A 19,289-nucleotide genomic window follows, 5' to 3' on the forward strand; every position below is an offset into this window, starting at 1 on the left:
GAGGTGATGCTTTTAATCCTGAAACAAATCTGGACTTTGTGCTGTGTGCCTCCGTCTGTGTGTGCGAGTGAGCGTGCTCCTGTACAAAGCCCAATCTCGCAGCCATTAGATTACGGCTGGCCGCACAGCAAAGACACCCCACCGCCACTCCCACATGGAAGCGCTGGCAGGATTAACCAGCTCTATACCCGCCCTAATCTGGGAACAAAAAGCCACAACTGCCTCCCACTGAGATGCGAAGACAGAAAGATTCAATTTGAGCTGCACTTCTCAATATAACAAGAGTGTCCTTTGGGGTTAAAATGACTACTGCTCACTCTGCAATCAGTCAGTGTGGATTTAGCTCTAAACTGTGTCCTTTTTATCCCGGTGATCAGTACCTTTCAGAACAATAAGGAACACCTCCAGGCAATGCTTTGTTCCAGTAAATGAATACTTAATTAAAAATAATTTGTGATTAGTGTTTGTCTTGTGCATGGATTAAATTTAACATTAATTACCATTCACCTAATATTAAACAGGCACCCCTTTTGCAGCTAAAACAGCCCTAAACCTTGACTCCAGTAGACGTTTGAAGGCATGCTGTTGTATCTGGCGCCAAGCAGCCAGGAGTAGATCCTTTAAGTCCAAAGGGTTGTGAAGTGGGGGCTTTATGGATCGGCGCTGTATGTCCAGCACATCCCACAGATGCTAGATTGGATTAAGATGCTGAGAATTTAAGGGTCAAGCTAACACCCCGGATAGACCATTGTGGTCCCTGAACCATTCTTAAATCATTTTCCAGTGTGTGAGAATGTATTGCCATCATCAGGGATGTTGTTTTATTGAAAGGGTGTTTTGCTCAATAATGTTTAAAAAGGTGGGTGTGCAGCAAAATAATATCCACCTGAGTGGTTGGATCCAGTGTTTTTCAGTAGGACATTTTCTAAACTATTCTATCAGTCTGACTTTTTCCAAAAAGCTTCCTGATTTCAGGTCCTCCCCAGGCACACAGACACACCAATCCGCATGATGTAAAAAATAATAAGATTCATCAGATTCAGCCACCGTTTTCATTGTTTAATGGTCTAGTTGTGGAGCTCAAGAGTCCAAAGAAGAACTTTTGTGATGAGAAGATGGGTCAGTCCTTTCCTTTTCAAACTGAATGAACTTCTGAACAATTTTGTGCTGCAGTAGCTGTTCTGATGAGTTAGAAATCCTGTGCTCCCAATGAGCCTTGACTGTAAATGACCTTGTTGCCTGTTTTCTGATTTCTTTCCCTGGAACCGCTGCAGACTGGGAGCATTCTGTAGGAGCTGCATGCTATGATCCAGTTATCTGACCAATTTAGTTTGACCCTCAAAGTGTCACGCAACTCTGCACCCTCACTCTCCCTGCAGTGTCTGTGCAACAGTCTGCGTCATCCTAATTGTGTTAACCGGCTGCACCTACGAGTGTAGACAAAAACCATCCTAGGCAGATCATCACTGGCACTTTTTGACATACAGTAGCTGGGTGCTACTCACCACTGTGTTTAAGTTTTAGAAATCCATAAGCTTGCCTTTTCCCTCTCTAACTTCATGCACTGATTGGTCCTTGTTGCCTACTCTCAGGTGGAATTATCTTTTCACCCATCACAGTGTATAATGTATATGCCCATTGGCTCTAATCAGTCAGCTTGTCTATTTCCTTCTATGTATTTGCTGGTTTTCAGAGTTTTTTTTTTAGTCTTATTATTATACATCTTGCAAAGATTTGGAACTTGCCTTTTTTAAGACTGTATTTGAGTCCTTTCAACAAATCATCTACAAATAAAACTGAAGATTCAAAGAGGCGTTACCTTTTTCCTTACCTTAAAGTCATTAAAGTGTCTGGTTGAGGACATTATAAAACAGATACAAAACTAAAATAATTCAAACAACAGAAGATTAAAAAAAGAAAATCCAAACAAACAAAAAAATAATAGGATTTTGATATGGTTTTCTGTGGTTTTGACCTAAAAGCATTTGTTATTAATGACCACCTGCAGCACCCCATTCTGCCTCTTTCACATTCTACTCAATTCACTCCTTTGTCTCAGATAAATAGAACTTGAATTTTAGCTATTGTCTGATAGAGTTGTGTTTCCAAACAGTTGTGGCCTACATTGTCTATCCATCTGTGAGTTTTTACTCTGGTGCACCTTTTTTTAAAATAATTTTCAGTATTTTCTTTGTTCTTTGAATTTCTGAAATCATGAGTTATTCTTATGGAGCTACTGCAAGTGAAAAAAAAGCTTAGGAATCACCAAAATAAGCCATATTTAACCTTAGCGAGGCTGGAATGTGAGCACAGATTTCCATCTCAAAGAAGTAATGCGAGCAGCACTAACCGTAGCGTAGTCAAAAACCATTAACTGTAATACAGCCAATTTAGAAACAGTTAAAGAGTTTATTTGCTGTCCATTTGCAGTTTTATTTCTAACAGTGAAGGTTCCATTCTGATGTATTTAAGAAGGGTTCAGTGTGTTGTATCGCCACATGCAGCTACCTGCAAAATGTGCTGTCAGTGTCTCATTAAGTGACAGAAGCTTTCTGTTTCATTGCCTTCAGGCAAGAAGACTCTATCTCTCCACCTCTCCTCCTCTGTGTCTCCAACTCCGAAGCATCTGCCTCATTAACCACCATCAGCATTTTGTTTGCTGTGTGTTATTTGGATGTACTAAAAAGGAGGCAGGGGTCTGTAAATGTGTGTGTGTGTGTGAGCATGCATTCACTTGTGTGTGAGCAAGCAACACTCATTAGGCTGAAAAAACATTGATATTGTTGCCAGAAACCAGATCATATCTTTTCTCACTTTATATATCAAAGGCTTCCTCCAATCAACTCCCTGGAGTGTGTGTGTGTGTGTGCGCTTTATATGTTTGTATATATGGTGAGTGTGTGTCTGTGTGTAGGAGACAGATGTTTGCTGATTCGACAGGTTTGCACTGCAAACTCAGCCTAATTTAGCTGACAAAAAATGAAGCCACACAGACGTTCATGATGACAGCCCACTCCTAATTTTCCTTCCTTTTAATTCAAACTCTCTTTTTTCCCCCCTCCCTCCTGCTTTTTTCTTCCCTTTCCTCCCTTTGTGTCTGTTCTCCCCTCCACAAACACTCAGCCCCATCGCTGTGAGCCGTTACACCGGCAGCGTTTCAGCGGGGTGTGCTTCCACGGTTTGTTTTCCTCGTTATGGGAACCTCTGACTCTGTCTCGGCTTTCACAGAGGACACTCTCTTCTGCCTCAATTAATAACACAAAGCGCTTCAAATGTTTTGTGCAATTTACATCGCACACGGCGTACATTAAACACATCGCGGTGCATAATCTATCTGTTTGAACACACACACAAAAAAGAACATCCATCGATGAGTTTGGCATTTATTGCAACGCAATATGGCACTCATTACAATACCTCCTCAGTGTTTCTATTTTACAATGTACAAACTTGATAAAAAAGGACCATAAATAAACAAAAAGCTTCAAGTAGCTAATTCTTTGCCTCAAACAAGAGACGTATGTACAGACACGTGGATGACATTCTAGAGCTAAACAGCTAATCAACAAAAACAATAATTCATACAATCTGAAACAAAAAAAATTCAAAACAGAATAGTAAAAATACAATCAAACCATACTTTTATCATGTTAGCACAATCCTCCATATGAAAGCAGTAAGAGACTGAAATAATACATTCTGTCTGGGCTCTCCCACTATCTCTTTACATTTGCATATTAAGATTACCTAAAGATAGCCGACATCTTAACAGGGAGATTTCACGCTGAATGCACTCATGCTACAAAATCCGCACACACACACACATATACTCTCTCTTACACACACACATCATAACAACAACAACAAAAAAATTAAAAAAGAAACACATGTAATTCAAGTGAAGCGCAAAAGAAAATAAGTTGGAAGCCATTCTGCTTATGCACATGTCAGCCTTCACCAAACAGATAAGAAAAAGAGGAAGAAAACAGCTAAAAAAAAAAAAAAAAGAGGACGAGGCTTCAGTTTAAGCTCCCGGAAAGTGTATCTGTGGCCACGTCCCGATCATGGTTTTGTAGAAAACTCCACAAGATGCAAGTTCACAAAAGTGCTGCTTTTTTTTTTTTTTCCTCTCTCTTTTCTCTTTTTCTGCTTTTCCTCACTGTATTTGTGTTTTCCTTCAAAACTCCTTGGATTCCCACTCTTGTGAACAGTTCCTCTAAAGTGCACAGATGAGGTAAATGAAAATCTTCTCTTTAAAAAAAGAAAAAAAAAAAGAAAAAGAAAAAAATACAGGCTTGTACCTGTTCACCAGCTCAGACCGGAACCATAGAGTGTTGCATGTGTTGCATCTGAGACAACATTTCTTGCTGAACACTGGCAAATAGTAAGTCCTGATGAGAAGGGGCGATTATTCCAAGTCTGTCCATCTCCCTGTGGGTGAACAAACACATGTGGTCAGACGCAGTTTGCGAAGTATACCATCTGGGATTTTTACGTTTTCATCCAGTTTCAGAAAACTTGCAAACTTTACTCAATGTAGCCGGTATTCATTAAAACTACCTGAAATATTTAAATAGTTGCATCTAATTAAGCTACAATCATAAAAAAAGATATTTGTGAGCATACTTCTTTGATACATTTACTGTTAGGTTTCATCTGCTTGAGTGCCATTACAGAAAAACACTAAATCTTCTTTTAAATACAGAAATATTGAATTATTTGACAGCAGGGCTTTACTTGTATGAAGCAGTAAGGCCTAATGTATTAGTCTGTACTTGTTTACAGTGATTCACCAGGTACCTCAGAGGATGAGCACGTGTAGACAAGATTCTAGTGACTGTGTAAACCATACTTGCCCGCAATGAATGTGCAATATTAAAACTCCCACTTAAAAGGTGGTGATAGCACACAACATATAAAGAAAACTGGGAGGCAAACCACAAGCAGAGCAAGAAAAAATAACAACAGACAGTTGTTTTATAAGAAAAAGCTATTCACTGTAATCCACATTTGGACAATTTATCAATCAGAGACCACAAGGACTAAAAAAAAAAAACTGCACCAGATTCCCGATAAGAAATCACCTAAATTTATTTTCTTTCTCTTAACGTTTTAATAGACGGTTGATAAACCAGTTTAAAAGCCGCTGGGAAGATCCCAATGTCTTGTGCACACAGATCCAGACAAGCATGTTAAGTCATTAGGATTAAAGTAAAAATCTTGCAAAATATTGTTGAAGTTGAAAGGAATATATGGAAAAACTAATCCCTATGTTGAAATCGCTTATATTTTAACTTTAGCTCTTTAATCTATTTAATGTCAAACATTTATTGTAATATAAAGTTAGTTTGTCATCATCGTGGGTTGATCAGGTTCTTTCTTTTCTATTGTTTGTAAAAGTGTGACTTGATGGCAGATTTTGAAATTAAGTGAAATTTTAGTAAGTAAGTAAAGTTTATTTATAAAACACATTTTACAGATCTAAGTCACAAAGTGCTTCACAATAAAATACATAAAAGTACTAGAAATACAATCATTACAATTAGAAACAAATGACAGAATTAGGACATAAAACCAAATTGAGTCATAAAGTTTTACTCTCATGTACCCTTTAAGGTTTTTTCTTTTGAAGAGTTTAAAGACGTTGGAAGTTAAAAAGCTAAATAGACCACATTCAGACCTAAGGCTGGACTGCAGAAGCTTTAAATGTTTAAGAGACAACCCAGACAATCAGCACCACGTCTTCTGTAGCCGAGGTAAGAATCTCTGCTCAAAAATCAGAACTTACTGGTGTGTGAGAGCTAGGAGGCTGTCCAGGCTGGTGTATCCTGCAGCTGCGAGGACGTCTCTGTACCTCTCCAACCCAATGGACTGTAGCCACTCACCCACTGACCACTGCTGCACACACACCTCCGGTACAACCGACACACACACCTCTGAACCCACCCTGGACTCCAGCATTGGTCCTGAAGGTCTGTAAAATCAGACACAGCAAGTCAAATCAGTAGAATGACATCCTAATTAACGGGGGAAAACATGACTCTAAAACTTATAAATAGTAGTTGTGGGATTGTATGTGTCCATGCATGTGCTTCTTGTCCTCTAAGATGATATCCTTGGGTGTTCGTCACGTGTGCCGGATGTACCTGTCCCCTCCTGTGCGGCGCAGCGTTCCGGGATTACGGATGAGTTTATCCAACATGTTGAGTATCTGGCTGAAAGTGGGTCTCTCCGCTCTGTCCCTCTCCCAACAATCCAGCATGAGCTGGTGCAGCACCACAGGACAGTCCATGGGAGCGGGCAGTCTGTAGCCTTCCTCTATTGCTTTAATCACCTAAACGATGGACAAACGATGAATTTACTTGCTTAACTAAATTGATTTTTTTTTTTCAAATTTTAAAGCAAGATCTAAAAAAATCATTAGCACAGCACAGAAACTGGATTAATGGCGTGTTTTAAAACAGATGCCAATGTTAACATGTTAATGCATATCGTTCATTATGTTCATCTTTACTTTTTAAATGATAGTACACTTATGTATGGTAATTGCATAAAACACAAAGTATGAATTTTGACCTATTTTTAACTCCATTGAGATTAATTTGCTGTGAACAACAACAGACTGTAAAACAACCCATTAGCTGCAAAGAATTTCGCTAAAAATAAAAATGTATATCGTAGTGCAACAAATAGGCTAATCTTTGTTGTCACAACATATTGTTTTAAACTTCACATATACAGTAAATTATGTTCTTTTGTCAGAGAAATCATCTACTGAACAATATAAAAAACTGAGTTTATTTATTCCTTTTTGTTTTCTTTGTTTCTTCCTGAGTTCAATCAACTGCCGTTGACCTTATTCACTCAGACCTGCAGAATACTCAAAAAACAGGTTTCTGACTTGTGTCTGTCAGTGAAATGTGTGTATGTGCCCGAGTTTCGCTCAGCAAAAGCCACTTTCACACAGGCATCACGCTACAATACCCCAAGGAGGACCCATCATTATGTCGCCTTTCCTTGTTAACAATGAAGCAAACAAACGCAGCTCAATGGCTTCCCAGTGTGTGATTTCAGAGAGCATGCTGATGTTCTGAAATCGGAGGCTGATGAGGCGTGACGCGTTGACACACACTGACTACTTCTCCCACAGTCAGACCGAAGACGCTACGTAAGCTAAAATGCAACTAATAAACAAACATAAAAAGATCACTGCTGCTTCCAAAAAAAAACTTAAAAAAGGACTTAAATAGGAAAAATCATCAGCTGTAGATGAAACTGACAATTTTGATCTACCATAGTGGCTTTTTGACCATCCCCAGACTGTTAGGACAGTAAAATTTATTCTTAAAGAGGGCTTTTTCCCAGATTTTAATACCAATACAAAGATAAAAAGACTTCAACTTCTCTAAATTTATTAAGATATTGTCCAGAATCATATTTTTTTCTTGACAAAGAACTAAATAAGTGCAAAAAGCCTTGGTTTGGAGCCATTTCGATACCATTTAAAAGCAAAGTTAGCTTTTTTAAACTGCAGAGTTTAAAGACAGTGAGCAGCACGCAGAACCTAAAGAACCATTTCCCTTTTAAATATATTAAATACGTACTGTAGGATTTATTTTATTTATTTCTCTTTTTAAACTAGCTAATACCAACCCCCTTTTGATGAGCAAAGAACAGTACATGTTTCGTTTCAATGCTAAAAGATTACAACATGCAGAATTGTGCTTAGAGGAAGTGAGTAATGATGAGTGATTTACAGATGTTGAAATGAGATCTCGATGGGACAGTCATGTCTTTTTAAATCTGTTTGTAAGGTGGTGGAAAAATGACTCACGTCTTGGTTGTTCATGTCCCAGTAAGGTCTCTCTCCATATGAAACCACCTCCCACATGACGATACCGTAGCTCCACACATCGCTGGCTGTGGTGAACTTCCTGTAGGCTATGGCCTCTGGAGCCGTCCATCTGATGGGGATCTTCCCTCCAGGGGAAAGATAGGAGCCAGTAGCCTCCTGAAACAGCAGCAGAACAGCTTGATTGGATAACTGGATTATTTTTAGATCATGGATTTTCTCAATTCCCTTGTTATTTTTTTTCCTATTGCAGAAGACATTCAGCTAAGAATGCACTAATTAATAAGCTACTGCTGAGAATTGGATGTTTTTGACCTTGATTGGTGACTGGCAAATCTAACACTTAATATGTTTCCAGTCAGAGAACGCACCGTAGCTAAGCAGCAAACAGTTTGGCTGTTTTCCAGTCTGTGAAAGCAGCTAATTTGTAGTGGAATCAGCATATTTCATATCAGCAAATTATTTAATTCAACCAGAAATAAACAATTTTGTATGGCATTATTTATTGTTCTTAGGGAGAAATGGAAATCGACAGGACGAAGTGGGAAATCAGAACCATCCAAGAAAACTGTGATTGATGCATTTCTGCATTTCCAATAATCGCACACTCCAAAATGTATTCTTGCGTTTAACAAAACTCCAGCATAGAAGTGGTTTCAATTACTCACACATCTTTGGCAGCGCCGAAGTACGTGTGAACTCGTGTGTGAAAACGAAACAGGACAACTTGTAAATATTTGCGCGATAAAGAATAATGAATTTGCAATAAAGTTTATCACAAAAACAAAGATGTGTTGTTCATGTTCAGATCAGGGGCGCCTTCAGAACGTTTTTAAAGGGGTGGCCAGTTTTGGGCCCGCTGGTAGTCTTACTGTGACACAGAACAACCAAAAGTCACAGAATTTCAGGAGTTTTCTTCCACTGTTGTCATATTTAGACTATTTAAAAATACTGCATATTAGGTATGGTAAAAAATCACCTTCTGATGTTGACCTACTTCAAATTTTTTATTTACAGGTGATAATACAACTGGGAACAGCAAAATCACTACTCAACTCACTGAAGCTTGTCCTCTCCTCTCTTACATTCATAACTGAAACAAGCAATTTTTGAAAGAATGCGAATCGCCTGCCGCCTTGCATGCCAAGGTTTAAAACAAAGCTCTTGTGAGAGCTTTTAGTGCTCTGAGTGTTTTATAAGGAGGCCTTTGTCCCCCTGGCCCCCCGTGGTGGCACCCCTGGTTCAGATTTTTTCTGCAGGTCTTACCCTCGTTGTGTAGGCAGCCTCGGGGTCGTCCTCCAGAACTCGACTCAGGCCGAAGTCTGACACCTTGCACACCAGGTTGCTGTTGACCAGGATGTTGCGAGCGGCCAGGTCTCTGTGAACGTAGTTCATGTCTGCGAGGTACTTCATCCCCGAGGCGATGCCACGCAGCATGCCGATCAGCTGGATGACTGTGAACTGGCCGTCGTGTTTCTGAAATGTTAACATTGCGGCGAAAAGAAAGGGCAGGTTAACGTCGGCGCCCACAGCCAGCACAATCACAAATAACTGTGTTTGATCTATTAAAAGACAAATAGTCAGCTTTAAAATATATGCCGTTGAAAAGTAGTTTTGTGTTTGTTTAATAAAAGAAAACGGTGAGGTTTACTTACTCGAAGGAACGCATCCAAGGATCCATTTTCCATGTATTCTGTGATGATCATCAATGGCTTGCCTAAAGAGGGTAAGTTATAAATATTAAGACAAACTGCACCTCACACCTTCTTTTAAAACCAGAACATTGGCACAACTCACATCTCGTCACGACACCCTCCAGCCTGATGATGTTGGGGTGGTCGAACTGTCCCATGATGGAGGCCTCGGATAAGAAGTCCCTCCTCTGTTTGTCCGAGTATCCCGCCTTCAGGCTCTTGATGGCCACGTAGATCTCCCTCTTCCCCTGCATGCGCAGCCGTCCGCTGCACACCTCCCCAAACTCTCCTACACAATCACGCACAGTGAACGACAGCGTCAGCGCCAGGCGAGCATGTGTGCGTGTGGGCTTGTGCGCGTCCGAGTGCCAAAGCCGGGTACCTACCTATGCCAATAACCTTCTCGATATGAATACCGCTGACATCGATCTCTTTGGCAAACTCGTGGATGGCCTGGTCTGGGTCCTCGTAGGTGAACGGGTCCACGTAGATTTTGACTCCTGCCAGGGATAGCGAAGGCGGGAGTGGACAGGAAGCGAGGGAGGAGAAGGCGGGATGCAGAGGAGGGTGAGAAAAAGGACTTGTATAACTGCATATGTTATGTAAGTGTTTTTGAAAAGAGTGTGCGTTCGATGTGTGAAGGAGTATCTGCTAGAAAAGAAAGAAAAGAGCATCTATCCATCTTTGTGTACGTGCAGTACCTGGGTTCAGATGCTTCTCCTCCTCTGAGTCCTGCTTTGTTTTACTGTACTTGCTCCTCCTAATGAGACAAAACAAACGACTTTTAACACAGAGGCAAAGAAGACGAGCAGGACTGTCTGGGGATTCCTGTCACATTTCCCCCTTTACTTCTCATATGTTTGTTACATTTTTTACACTTAAGTGGTGACAAAAACAAACGCGTCACATATTTTACTTCTCTTCTCTTTCTGAGGGATTTTCCTCAGTTTTGGTTTTGTGAGTTTTTTTTTTTGCTGCAACAGAAAGCAATGACAAAGAGAACAGAGCGCGTTGGGCTGCAGGGAAGCTCAGAACGACCAGATGAAAGCATTTCAGGCGGAGGGGGGAGGAAGGGTGATGCCTCAGGTAGAGAGAGATAAAAGGTGTTTTCTATTAAACAAAGAAACTGTCAAAACCACCTTTGTGTCTGAGCAGGTGCGAGCGTGTGTGAGTGTGTGTGGCTGTGGGCGTCTGCACGCGCATGTGAGTGTGCACGCCAGCGGAAACTGACACACAAGCTGAAGACATTAATGACAAATCAGGGACAAAGGGATTACCACTGTCTCCCTCCTAATCCCCTTCAAAAAAAGCTGCAGGCAGCGCAGGTTACTCTGCCACACAATGCTGGTACAAAGATGAGTGCTGGGTGTGGATTTTGGTCAAAGACAGTAGTTCAGATAAACACATTTTAACCAGACAAATCACAACCAGTGTGCATGTGCGTGTATACGCGTCTGTGTATACCTGCGACTAATGATGAAGACAGCCACAGATATGAGAAGTAAAATTCCAACGGCGCTGACAGACAGCAGCAGGAAGGCAGAGTTAACACCTTCTCCAATCAGGGGGAAAGGATCTGATGAGCAAAAGACAAGGAGATTACCATCCATAAGCTAATGCTGCGTTCCATTTGCCTGGAAATCAGTACTACAATCTAGGAATAATGTTGTAGCCAATTTAATCAGCTTCCAGTTCCAGTCAGAAAAACCAATAGGGTGCCTTCATTGTTTCCTCAGTGACCACGGTAACTACTATTAACTTTATTTAATGAAAAAACACAAATTGATAGACGTGTTGGTGCGTTCTATTTGTACTCAGTAGTCAGTATTTTAGAGTTCCAGGTCCTAAAAATCAACCGAAACACCCCCTGAAGTCAGAATTCTGACTTTGAAAGTTGGAGGTTTTTCACCAGCCACAACTTTAAATGCCAACATGAGTTGATAGCTGCAGCAATAAAATGTATTTGTATTTTTTGGCAGTTTGTATCTCCTTAATCACACAGATAATACCATACTGCTTTTAAAAGCAAACAAGTTGCTATGGTCTTAGATTAGATTAATGTAGAAAATAAAATGTTATCTGCTTATATTGCTCACAGTTAGTCTGGTTAAATGATCATTTGCAAATCCCGATTTTCCAACTTGCAACTGGAACACTTTTAGGTGGGAAGTGATATCATTCCCAAATCCAAGTTCCAACTTCTGAATTAAATAGAAAGCTGCTGTGTGTATAAAACAGTTTATTACTGCAGTCTGACACTTAGAGTCAGCCATGTTGGAATTATAAATTGGGGCAAGTCAGAATTCAGACTTTAAAAAGCATTCAGGTTGGGTTTTTTTATGTTGAAAGTTTAAAACTCTTACTTCCAAATACAAATGAAATACCCCAAAACTTCTAACTTTACAAGATGGAATTGCAACTTCAAGCAATGTTTTAGTAGATTTGAAAGAATTAGAAAATAAGAGTAAAATAGGCGCAAAAGAGGCACAACAAAGACTTTTGCCTCTTTTTCCCCATGCTCTATGACTGATGTCATGGATGATAAGGTACTAACTATCGATAACTATTTGACTAAACATCACTTCAAAGTTGACTGGACTACCCCTTAAAGTGATTTTTCACGCAAACATTGCTGTCCAAATTACCTGAATTAGTGGAGAATTCAAACGGAGCACTGTACTCTCCGTACCCAGCAGCTGTGCGAGCACGCACATGAAACACGTAAACAGTGAGGGGGTTGAGACCCGTGACATCGACACTCTGTAAAAAGGTCCTCATTATTCGGTAGGACCTCTCCCTCTGATCCTGATTAAATGGGACAAAAACAAAGTGGTTTCAGTGCCTGACAGAAAATCCACCTTCGAAATCAAAAAAAGTACAAACAGCTTCATAACATATTGACATCCCCGCAGCTACCTGAGCTGCATTAACCTGCGGGCAGCTCACCTTTTCATAGAACTTGACCTCGTATTCCAGGATGACCCCGTTTGGTCGATCTGGCTGTTGCCATGACAACGACAAACTGTGTCTGGTGACATCCGTGACTTGGACGGATGACACTGGAGAAGGAGCTGAGGAGTAGAAAATAAATAGTCACAACTCGTTTATAGAATGACCTACTATATTTGCTCTAATGCTGTTTGCAAAATGATAGTTTTCCGATCCAGAATGAAGTAAAAAGTCTCCGTATTGCGCCTGTTTGTTCCTTTGACCCAGTGTACCTGAGGAGTGACCTACATCATATTCCACAGAGACAAGTCTAATCCACAGAGGCAAGTCTCATTCTCCTCTCCTCCTCCTTTCACATCCCCCCATTTTGTCTGAGTTTCCTTGCATTTGTCCTCATTTGTGGCTGCTTTTACGATATCGGACCATATGGCAGCGCAGACTGGACCTGACACATCCCAGGCAGACTCTCGTGGTGTGCACACACAGCAACTTCTTTTCCCGGGGCACCTGGAACTAAGCAGGTGTGCTGGTGCCCAAATGCCACCCTTAAGACTAAAAGCAATGACACTTGAGATGTAACAGAGTGCGAAAGCAGATGTAAAACACACACACACACACACACTAAAAACTAATAGGGTGTATGTGCAAGGAACGCCACACACCAGCTGACTCCTTCACAAGTAAAATGAAACACTTCATAAAAAGTGAGTGATTTTCTTCAAATATTTCTGTGGTTGAGAACAAGAAAACTTTAGGAATGCTGTCAAATCTCAATAATATGCGGTTCTATTATTCTGCAACTGAGTGGTCTGATTTGATTTTTATTCTCTCTATTGGTCCCGTCTACCAGTTTGGTCTATTTGTATTGAAGTCAGTGATTTACAGTTTTCAGAATACTTCGGCATCCTCTTGAGAGCAGCCCTATAATTAATTCAGTTGCTGTTAAGTGTAGGAGGACAGAGTAATAACTATGGCAACTACAACAGTGATAGTACGAGCCAACAGTTACCAATGGAGAGAGGGCAGGAAAAAGAGCAAATAAAAATCAAATGTACAGAGGATATCACTGCAGAGGGAGTTTTCCCTTCCCTGCTGTCAGATGCTGCCCTGTGCATTTTAGGACAAAGGGCTTGGAATCAATTTTTTTTCTTTTTTTTTTTTTGCAATCCATTGGTTTCCTGAGCCAGATATTTTTTTTAATGAATTAACATTTTATAATTACTAGTACTGACTCTGCCTGTATGAAACTAAACTGTATTGCAGCTGAATTGAATTGGAGATCACAAAATTGGAATTAACTGGAGTAACTTGGATTAAACTGGGCTGTAATTGGTTGCACTGTTTGTGCATAAACTGCACTTAGATAGTTTGGAGAATCAGCTAAACGCTATCGGCTAGTCCGACCAAGGAGGCCAAAGTGGATTGCTGCTGTCTTAAAACAACTCCAATCTCACTTATTTCAAAGCAGTTTCTGCAAATACTCTTTTATAAACATTTACACTGCCACCAGTTTTACAATACAGTTATCTGCTTACTTGCAAGTGCAAATAACAGCAACAGCAGCTAGCTGTAGCACTTCTAATAAAGCCGTCCAAACTGTAGGAGAGATATATACCAAAATAACAGCGGAATGCAAAATTGATGGTGGTGTATAGGATTGTAAAATAGTGTTTGCTTGAAGTGCTCTATCTATTTTTAAATTACAGTCGTTTCATAATGACAGAAATCCATTTTAATCTTGGCCCCCTTTTGAAATAGAGGCTAGCTCTTCAATCCATCATTTTTTTTTCTCCAAACTGACATTGTTTGAAGCGTTATCTACAACAGGTATGATATTTTTTATTTACAACCTTTCTGCAAAACATCACTTCAGACAATTTGAACTATTCCATTGATGTTTTATTTTTTTTAAGAATAATGTTTAAATATAAACAAAAAGTCTATGTTAAAACAAGCTCAAATATTTGACACTTCAATGAATAAACCCCCATTATTTTCCTTGTGGTGGATAATTGCATCTATCATGTACACAGATATCCAGAGCTTGTGCATTTCATGCTACAACAGCTTTGACCATTACTCGTGGGACCTTGCCTCCCTGCGGGCCCTTGTGCACCAAGCAGCAGTTTGTATTCAGCTGACCCACTTTCAGAACACGTCTATAAGCACATTTTGTTTTGTTTCTGTACTCAACAATCACACACAGCACCTCTCCTCCTCACCTGCTTGGTTGGTGGTGACTCTGACAGAAACGCTTGGTGACGCCCCTGCACCGCTGACTTGGGAAACCCCGTTACGGGCGTGGACAATAAAAGTGTAGTGCGTGTGGGCCCTGAGCTTGCTCACCACCACCCTGGTGGTCTGCAGGCCGGCCTGGCCTGGAGAAAAGAGCACGTCTGAGCCGCAGGGCAGGCAGAGCTGAGCGCTGGAGATGGAGTCAGAACCGGGCCAGGGATATTCTCCAGGTCTGCTCTGGAGAACCCCTCTGCCTAATTGGACTTCAGGTCCCACAATCCCCTGGTCTGACTGCATTCCTACTCCACCGTGTTGAACCTCAGGCTGGGAAACAGAGCGATTCCTCTGTAAAGTTCGACTGTCAGTCTGAGCGTGGCTCCCGGTTTGACAGATCAGACACTCCAGACTGTAACTGGTGTCACTTCTTCCTCCCAGTCGACGAGGGGGCGCCCACTCCAAGACCACCGATGTCTCATTCACCACAGAGATGAGCTGCTGCGGTGCTGATGGTGGCTCTGAGGACAAAAGTGGTTAACGTAAGCATAAACTAACCACATATATGCACACATCACATAAAAAAGTGGAAGAATAAGAAAATCGAGAGTTTGTTTTTGTGTGTGGATGTGTTCTTGCTCTGGCATGTAAACATCTGTAAACATGAAGCTGAAAACCATGTGGGTCTGAAATGTGTTTGTCGGTTTGGTTATTTTCTTCCGTGGTATTTAATTTTTCAGTGTGAGATAGATTCTGTGTGTGTTTTCTTTTTTGTTTCCCAGGCGAGAGGAAACCATGTGCTGTATATAGGCATAATTAAGTTTAAGACACACAGACCGTGGTCTCCAAATCTATGGCACAGACTTAGAGAGAGATTGAGGACATTTATTCTCCCCTCAATGTCTTCAGTTATCACTGCCAGACAGGATGTAGATGGGGGCTTAGTCATAAGTAATGGGATCATGAAACAGGGGTGGCATTCAGACACGTTTGTGTCGCCTCCTGTTCGGACGAGATAGAGAGTTTGCAAAACAATGACCGTGCTCTTTCCTTTTATTGGTGAAAATTGCGCACACCCATTGTCAGTGTTTTTGCTTCTGTGTTAACTGTTTATGCGTGTGTGTCTGGGTCTGTGCTCTTACGGGTACAGGCCATGGAGGGGGGGTCAGCGTCAGCACGGAAGAATCCCATGTGGCACTCGCAAACATTGGCGCCGTCTCTGAGTGAGTGGCTGTGAGGAGGGCACTTGGAGCACTCGGCATCTGAAGACTTGGCCTTATAGAAACCAGCAGAACAGGCTGCAGAGAGATGGAATGAAAACAATGTGTGACTCTCGTGTGTTAAATAAATAAATAAAACAACAGCAATCCAAACTTTAGGAGAGGCATTCATGATGAGTTCATTTTCAGTAAATATTTTAAAGAAACTCCCAGAAAGTACGGCATCAGATGGAATCATCTACAGCTGATTAACATTTAGAATAAACCTAATTCAAGATGGCCGCCACCAACGGACCTTAGCAACACAAACATGTCAATAACTCTGTCAGTTTTACAGACATTGAGCTAAAATTTGGTGTGGTGGTAGCTGAGAGTCATCCCCAACACATGCTATGCAGTAGGGATTGTGCTGGTCTTATTCATGTCAACTGTGAATTACAACTGCAAAAAAGCAAAACAAAACCAAAAAAGGCCAATACACAATACGGGAGGGCGATTCCCTCCCTCCCTCTCATATTGGAGTAATTTTCAAGTAGCCTAAATATGACAACAGCAAAATTAAACTTCTGAAATTCTGTTTTGGCATTTGGTTTTAGTGCGCCGACCCAAGATTATTAGTGGACTCCTGTCTCCTCCTTAGAAGACATTCTGGTGTCACCCTGAGTAAGATCCAAGTTTTGAGCAGTGCAGTCAGTCTGAAATAAGGTCACTGACTCTTGATAAAGTCTTTGCTGTCTCCTGTATTGATTGCTTACTGAGTCTGAACAAAATGTTAATCAGCATATGCAGCATTAGGACTCAAGGACAAACAACTGTAAAGAAAGATACTAAGTGAGACAAAGCTATAGCGCGGGGGGGAGGGGCACTCTGACTTCTTTTATCTTGAATTTTGATGAGCGAAGAAAGAAACACCTAAACGAACATTTACTGATCAGCTCCCACTCACACACAGAGAACAGAAACACTGGAACCGAATACATCAAAACTCCCGAGTGCCGACAGCCCACACAAACATAACTGACATTTAAATATAAGAAAGAGGAGAAACAGAGAAAGAGAGAGAGTGACAGGGAGATGGGGGGTGGGGGTGTGTGAGGATCTTCTATCTGTAGACTGAGGAGTTCATGCATTGACAGAGCAACAATGCAATAAATGAGTGCATAATTATACTGCTTGACATCCACTGGTGGAGCAGAAAGAGACGGCGAAGCTCGGCGGTTCAGAGCAATTTTTATTTGCGTGTTTAATTTCAGAGGAAAATCCTTCGTTTGTTTCTGCTAAGAGTCTTTTCAACACCTTCCCTTTCATCATCACTTCCTATTCAGTCTCGATCCCACCGTCTTTCCCGGTCCCATCCTTTTTTTTTGTCCCCACAACCTTTTCACATCTCCAAGGCACACAGAGACATCCCAGTGGGAGCAAATAGGAATGTGGGAATGATGCAGTGTGCGCAGAAGTGTCAGGGTGCTTTATGACGCTCTCATCAGTAAATGAGAGGGAGGAAGTCTCCTCTGTAATCTACTCAGACCAACCATCCTGCCCCATCTGCGTGAGCCTCCACAGATTTGCTCTTTCACACACTTGTTCGCCCTCCCTTTCACATCTCACAATCTCCCTCATTCGCTCCCTCTGCACTTCCTCTTCGACCTCCACTTATCGCTCTTTGTGTCTCTGATAACTCTCACGTGCTGGCTGCATCTCCGCATAACCCTCTCCTCTCCAAGTGTCGAGCCACGGAGAGTGGCTTTGAAGCTTCATTCATAGCTCCACATTGATACCAGCATAAACGGGGCCGCACGCAAAACAACACCACGCAGCCGAAACCTGTAAAATCATAAACACATTTACAGCTGATAAGAGCAGCTTTCATCTCTGAATGATTCATCAAATTGTGTCAGATGATACGAGCAGGTGAGAGAAAAAATGCAGTATTTTTGTTGTGCAGCTGTTCGGCACATTCCTTTGTTTGCAACCCTCTGTGTTAGGAAGTAAGCCACAGTTGGGGGAAAAACAGAGGAATGGAGAAGTGTTTGAACTGTTGAGGACTTCGAGGTTGATTACAGGACTCAAGAAGAATGCCAGGGGGCTAACACACTGCCTTTGTCTCTGTCCCTTCCAATCGTGGAAGGATTAAAAGAAAGAAAAGTATTTGAAGCCACAAACTTCTGTCAACGCCCTCTCATGTCTCTATTCTTTCTGTTTTCTGTAGCCTTTTGTGTCTTCTTTAGCTCTGGTTTTGACAGGGGGGGTTGAGTGCTGGTGACCTGGAATAAGAGCTCATGAGGGTGTCATTAACCCAACATTAACCCTACGCTACCGAAGGCCGCGCAAGAAGAGCCTGAGTTTGACAACTAAAGTGGGGACAGATACACAGATACTGATCCTGCAAGGAGAAAACTTGAGCATGAGTGCATGTGTGTGTCTGTGTGTGTGTGTCTCATTAATATTCTACCTGTCAGAAAAGGACAATAATTACACTGAAATCAGCTGTTTGCAGATTGTAAAAAGATGAGGAAGGTGGAGTGGAAGAGACAACACACACACACACACACACACACACACAAAGGCAGATGAGGACTGGGAGATAAAGAGGTGAGGAGAAAAAGACAAAAATGAGGAGGAGGAGGAGGAGGAGGGAGACATGGAGGGGAAGGTGCCCTTTGATTATTATCAGCATTGTCTTCATTTGCATATGCATTCTTCTGCTACCTAAAATGCAAATGCAGCGGCACACTGTAGCCATGCATGTGCGTGAGGGTGTGTGTGTGGATTCTCCTTGACCCCATGTTATCTGTCATCATCCCTTGTTCCTGCCCAGCAAAGGGGTGGAAACGGAGGAAGTACCCCTGACTGGTCCAGTCTGACACCTGTCTGTGTGATGGATGAAGGCAGGGATGGATTGATGGATGGGTAAATTGATATACTGTGACACAAGGAAAAGGAAGACCATTTATCCCTGGGGTCATGCCCTTTTTAATTAAAACCCACAAAAATGTTGGAGATAAAACATAAGACTTGTCAATTACTCATGTATAAAAACATTACTGGGACTTACAACTTCCTGTGTGATAAAATTATCTTTAGTTTTTAAGGTAAGGTGCATTTTAGACTCTGTATCCCAAGCCTCAGGAATGCACTGAGCGGAAGCGCCTGCTTTATGTTTGACTAAAATCAAGAACTCACATAAACTGGTTTAAATTTCAGAGGTTTAAATGGTGAGTGTGTGTGCCTACCCAAATCCAACAGTGTGAACATTACCATCTGAAAAGGGGCTCTAACAATAACCCCCCCTCCCTATCAGGCGCACATCAACCTCTCCACCAGCGGCAGCCACCCCCTCCCCCC

General features: G+C 41.5%; 1 protein-coding gene across 2 annotated transcripts in view; it reads right to left on the reverse strand.

Moving 5' to 3' along the window:
- Positions 1-3,369: 3,369 nt before the first annotated feature.
- The window catches only part of LOC108239520 (ephrin type-A receptor 4-A), a 29,543-nt gene continuing 13,623 nt past the window's right edge, over positions 3,370-19,289 (reverse strand). Inside the window, exons 6-20 of one of the 2 annotated variants that reach the window (XM_017422273.3) lie at positions 15,867-16,022; positions 14,718-15,245; positions 12,493-12,617; positions 12,192-12,351; positions 11,011-11,122; positions 10,248-10,306; positions 9,933-10,046; positions 9,650-9,835; positions 9,508-9,569; positions 9,119-9,328; positions 7,835-8,011; positions 6,147-6,334; positions 5,789-5,974; positions 4,302-4,431; positions 3,370-4,216 (exon numbers count right to left, since the gene is read on the reverse strand). In XM_017422273.3, the coding sequence (XP_017277762.1) occupies positions 4,314-4,431; positions 5,789-5,974; positions 6,147-6,334; positions 7,835-8,011; positions 9,119-9,328; positions 9,508-9,569; positions 9,650-9,835; positions 9,933-10,046; positions 10,248-10,306; positions 11,011-11,122; positions 12,192-12,351; positions 12,493-12,617; positions 14,718-15,245; positions 15,867-16,022 (2,381 nt within the window). In that variant the 3' untranslated portion in view covers positions 3,370-4,216; positions 4,302-4,313. Of the gene's footprint in view, positions 4,432-5,788; positions 5,975-6,146; positions 6,335-7,834; positions 8,012-9,118; positions 9,329-9,507; positions 9,570-9,649; positions 9,836-9,932; positions 10,047-10,247; positions 10,307-11,010; positions 11,123-12,191; positions 12,352-12,492; positions 12,618-14,717; positions 15,246-15,866; positions 16,023-19,289 lie in introns of both variants that reach the window. The other variant, XM_017422272.3, reaches the window with a different exon arrangement.

The sequence above is a fragment of the Kryptolebias marmoratus genome, linkage group LG20 (assembly GCF_001649575.2).
Source record: "Kryptolebias marmoratus isolate JLee-2015 linkage group LG20, ASM164957v2, whole genome shotgun sequence".
Taxonomy (NCBI): Eukaryota; Metazoa; Chordata; class Actinopteri; order Cyprinodontiformes; family Rivulidae; genus Kryptolebias; species Kryptolebias marmoratus.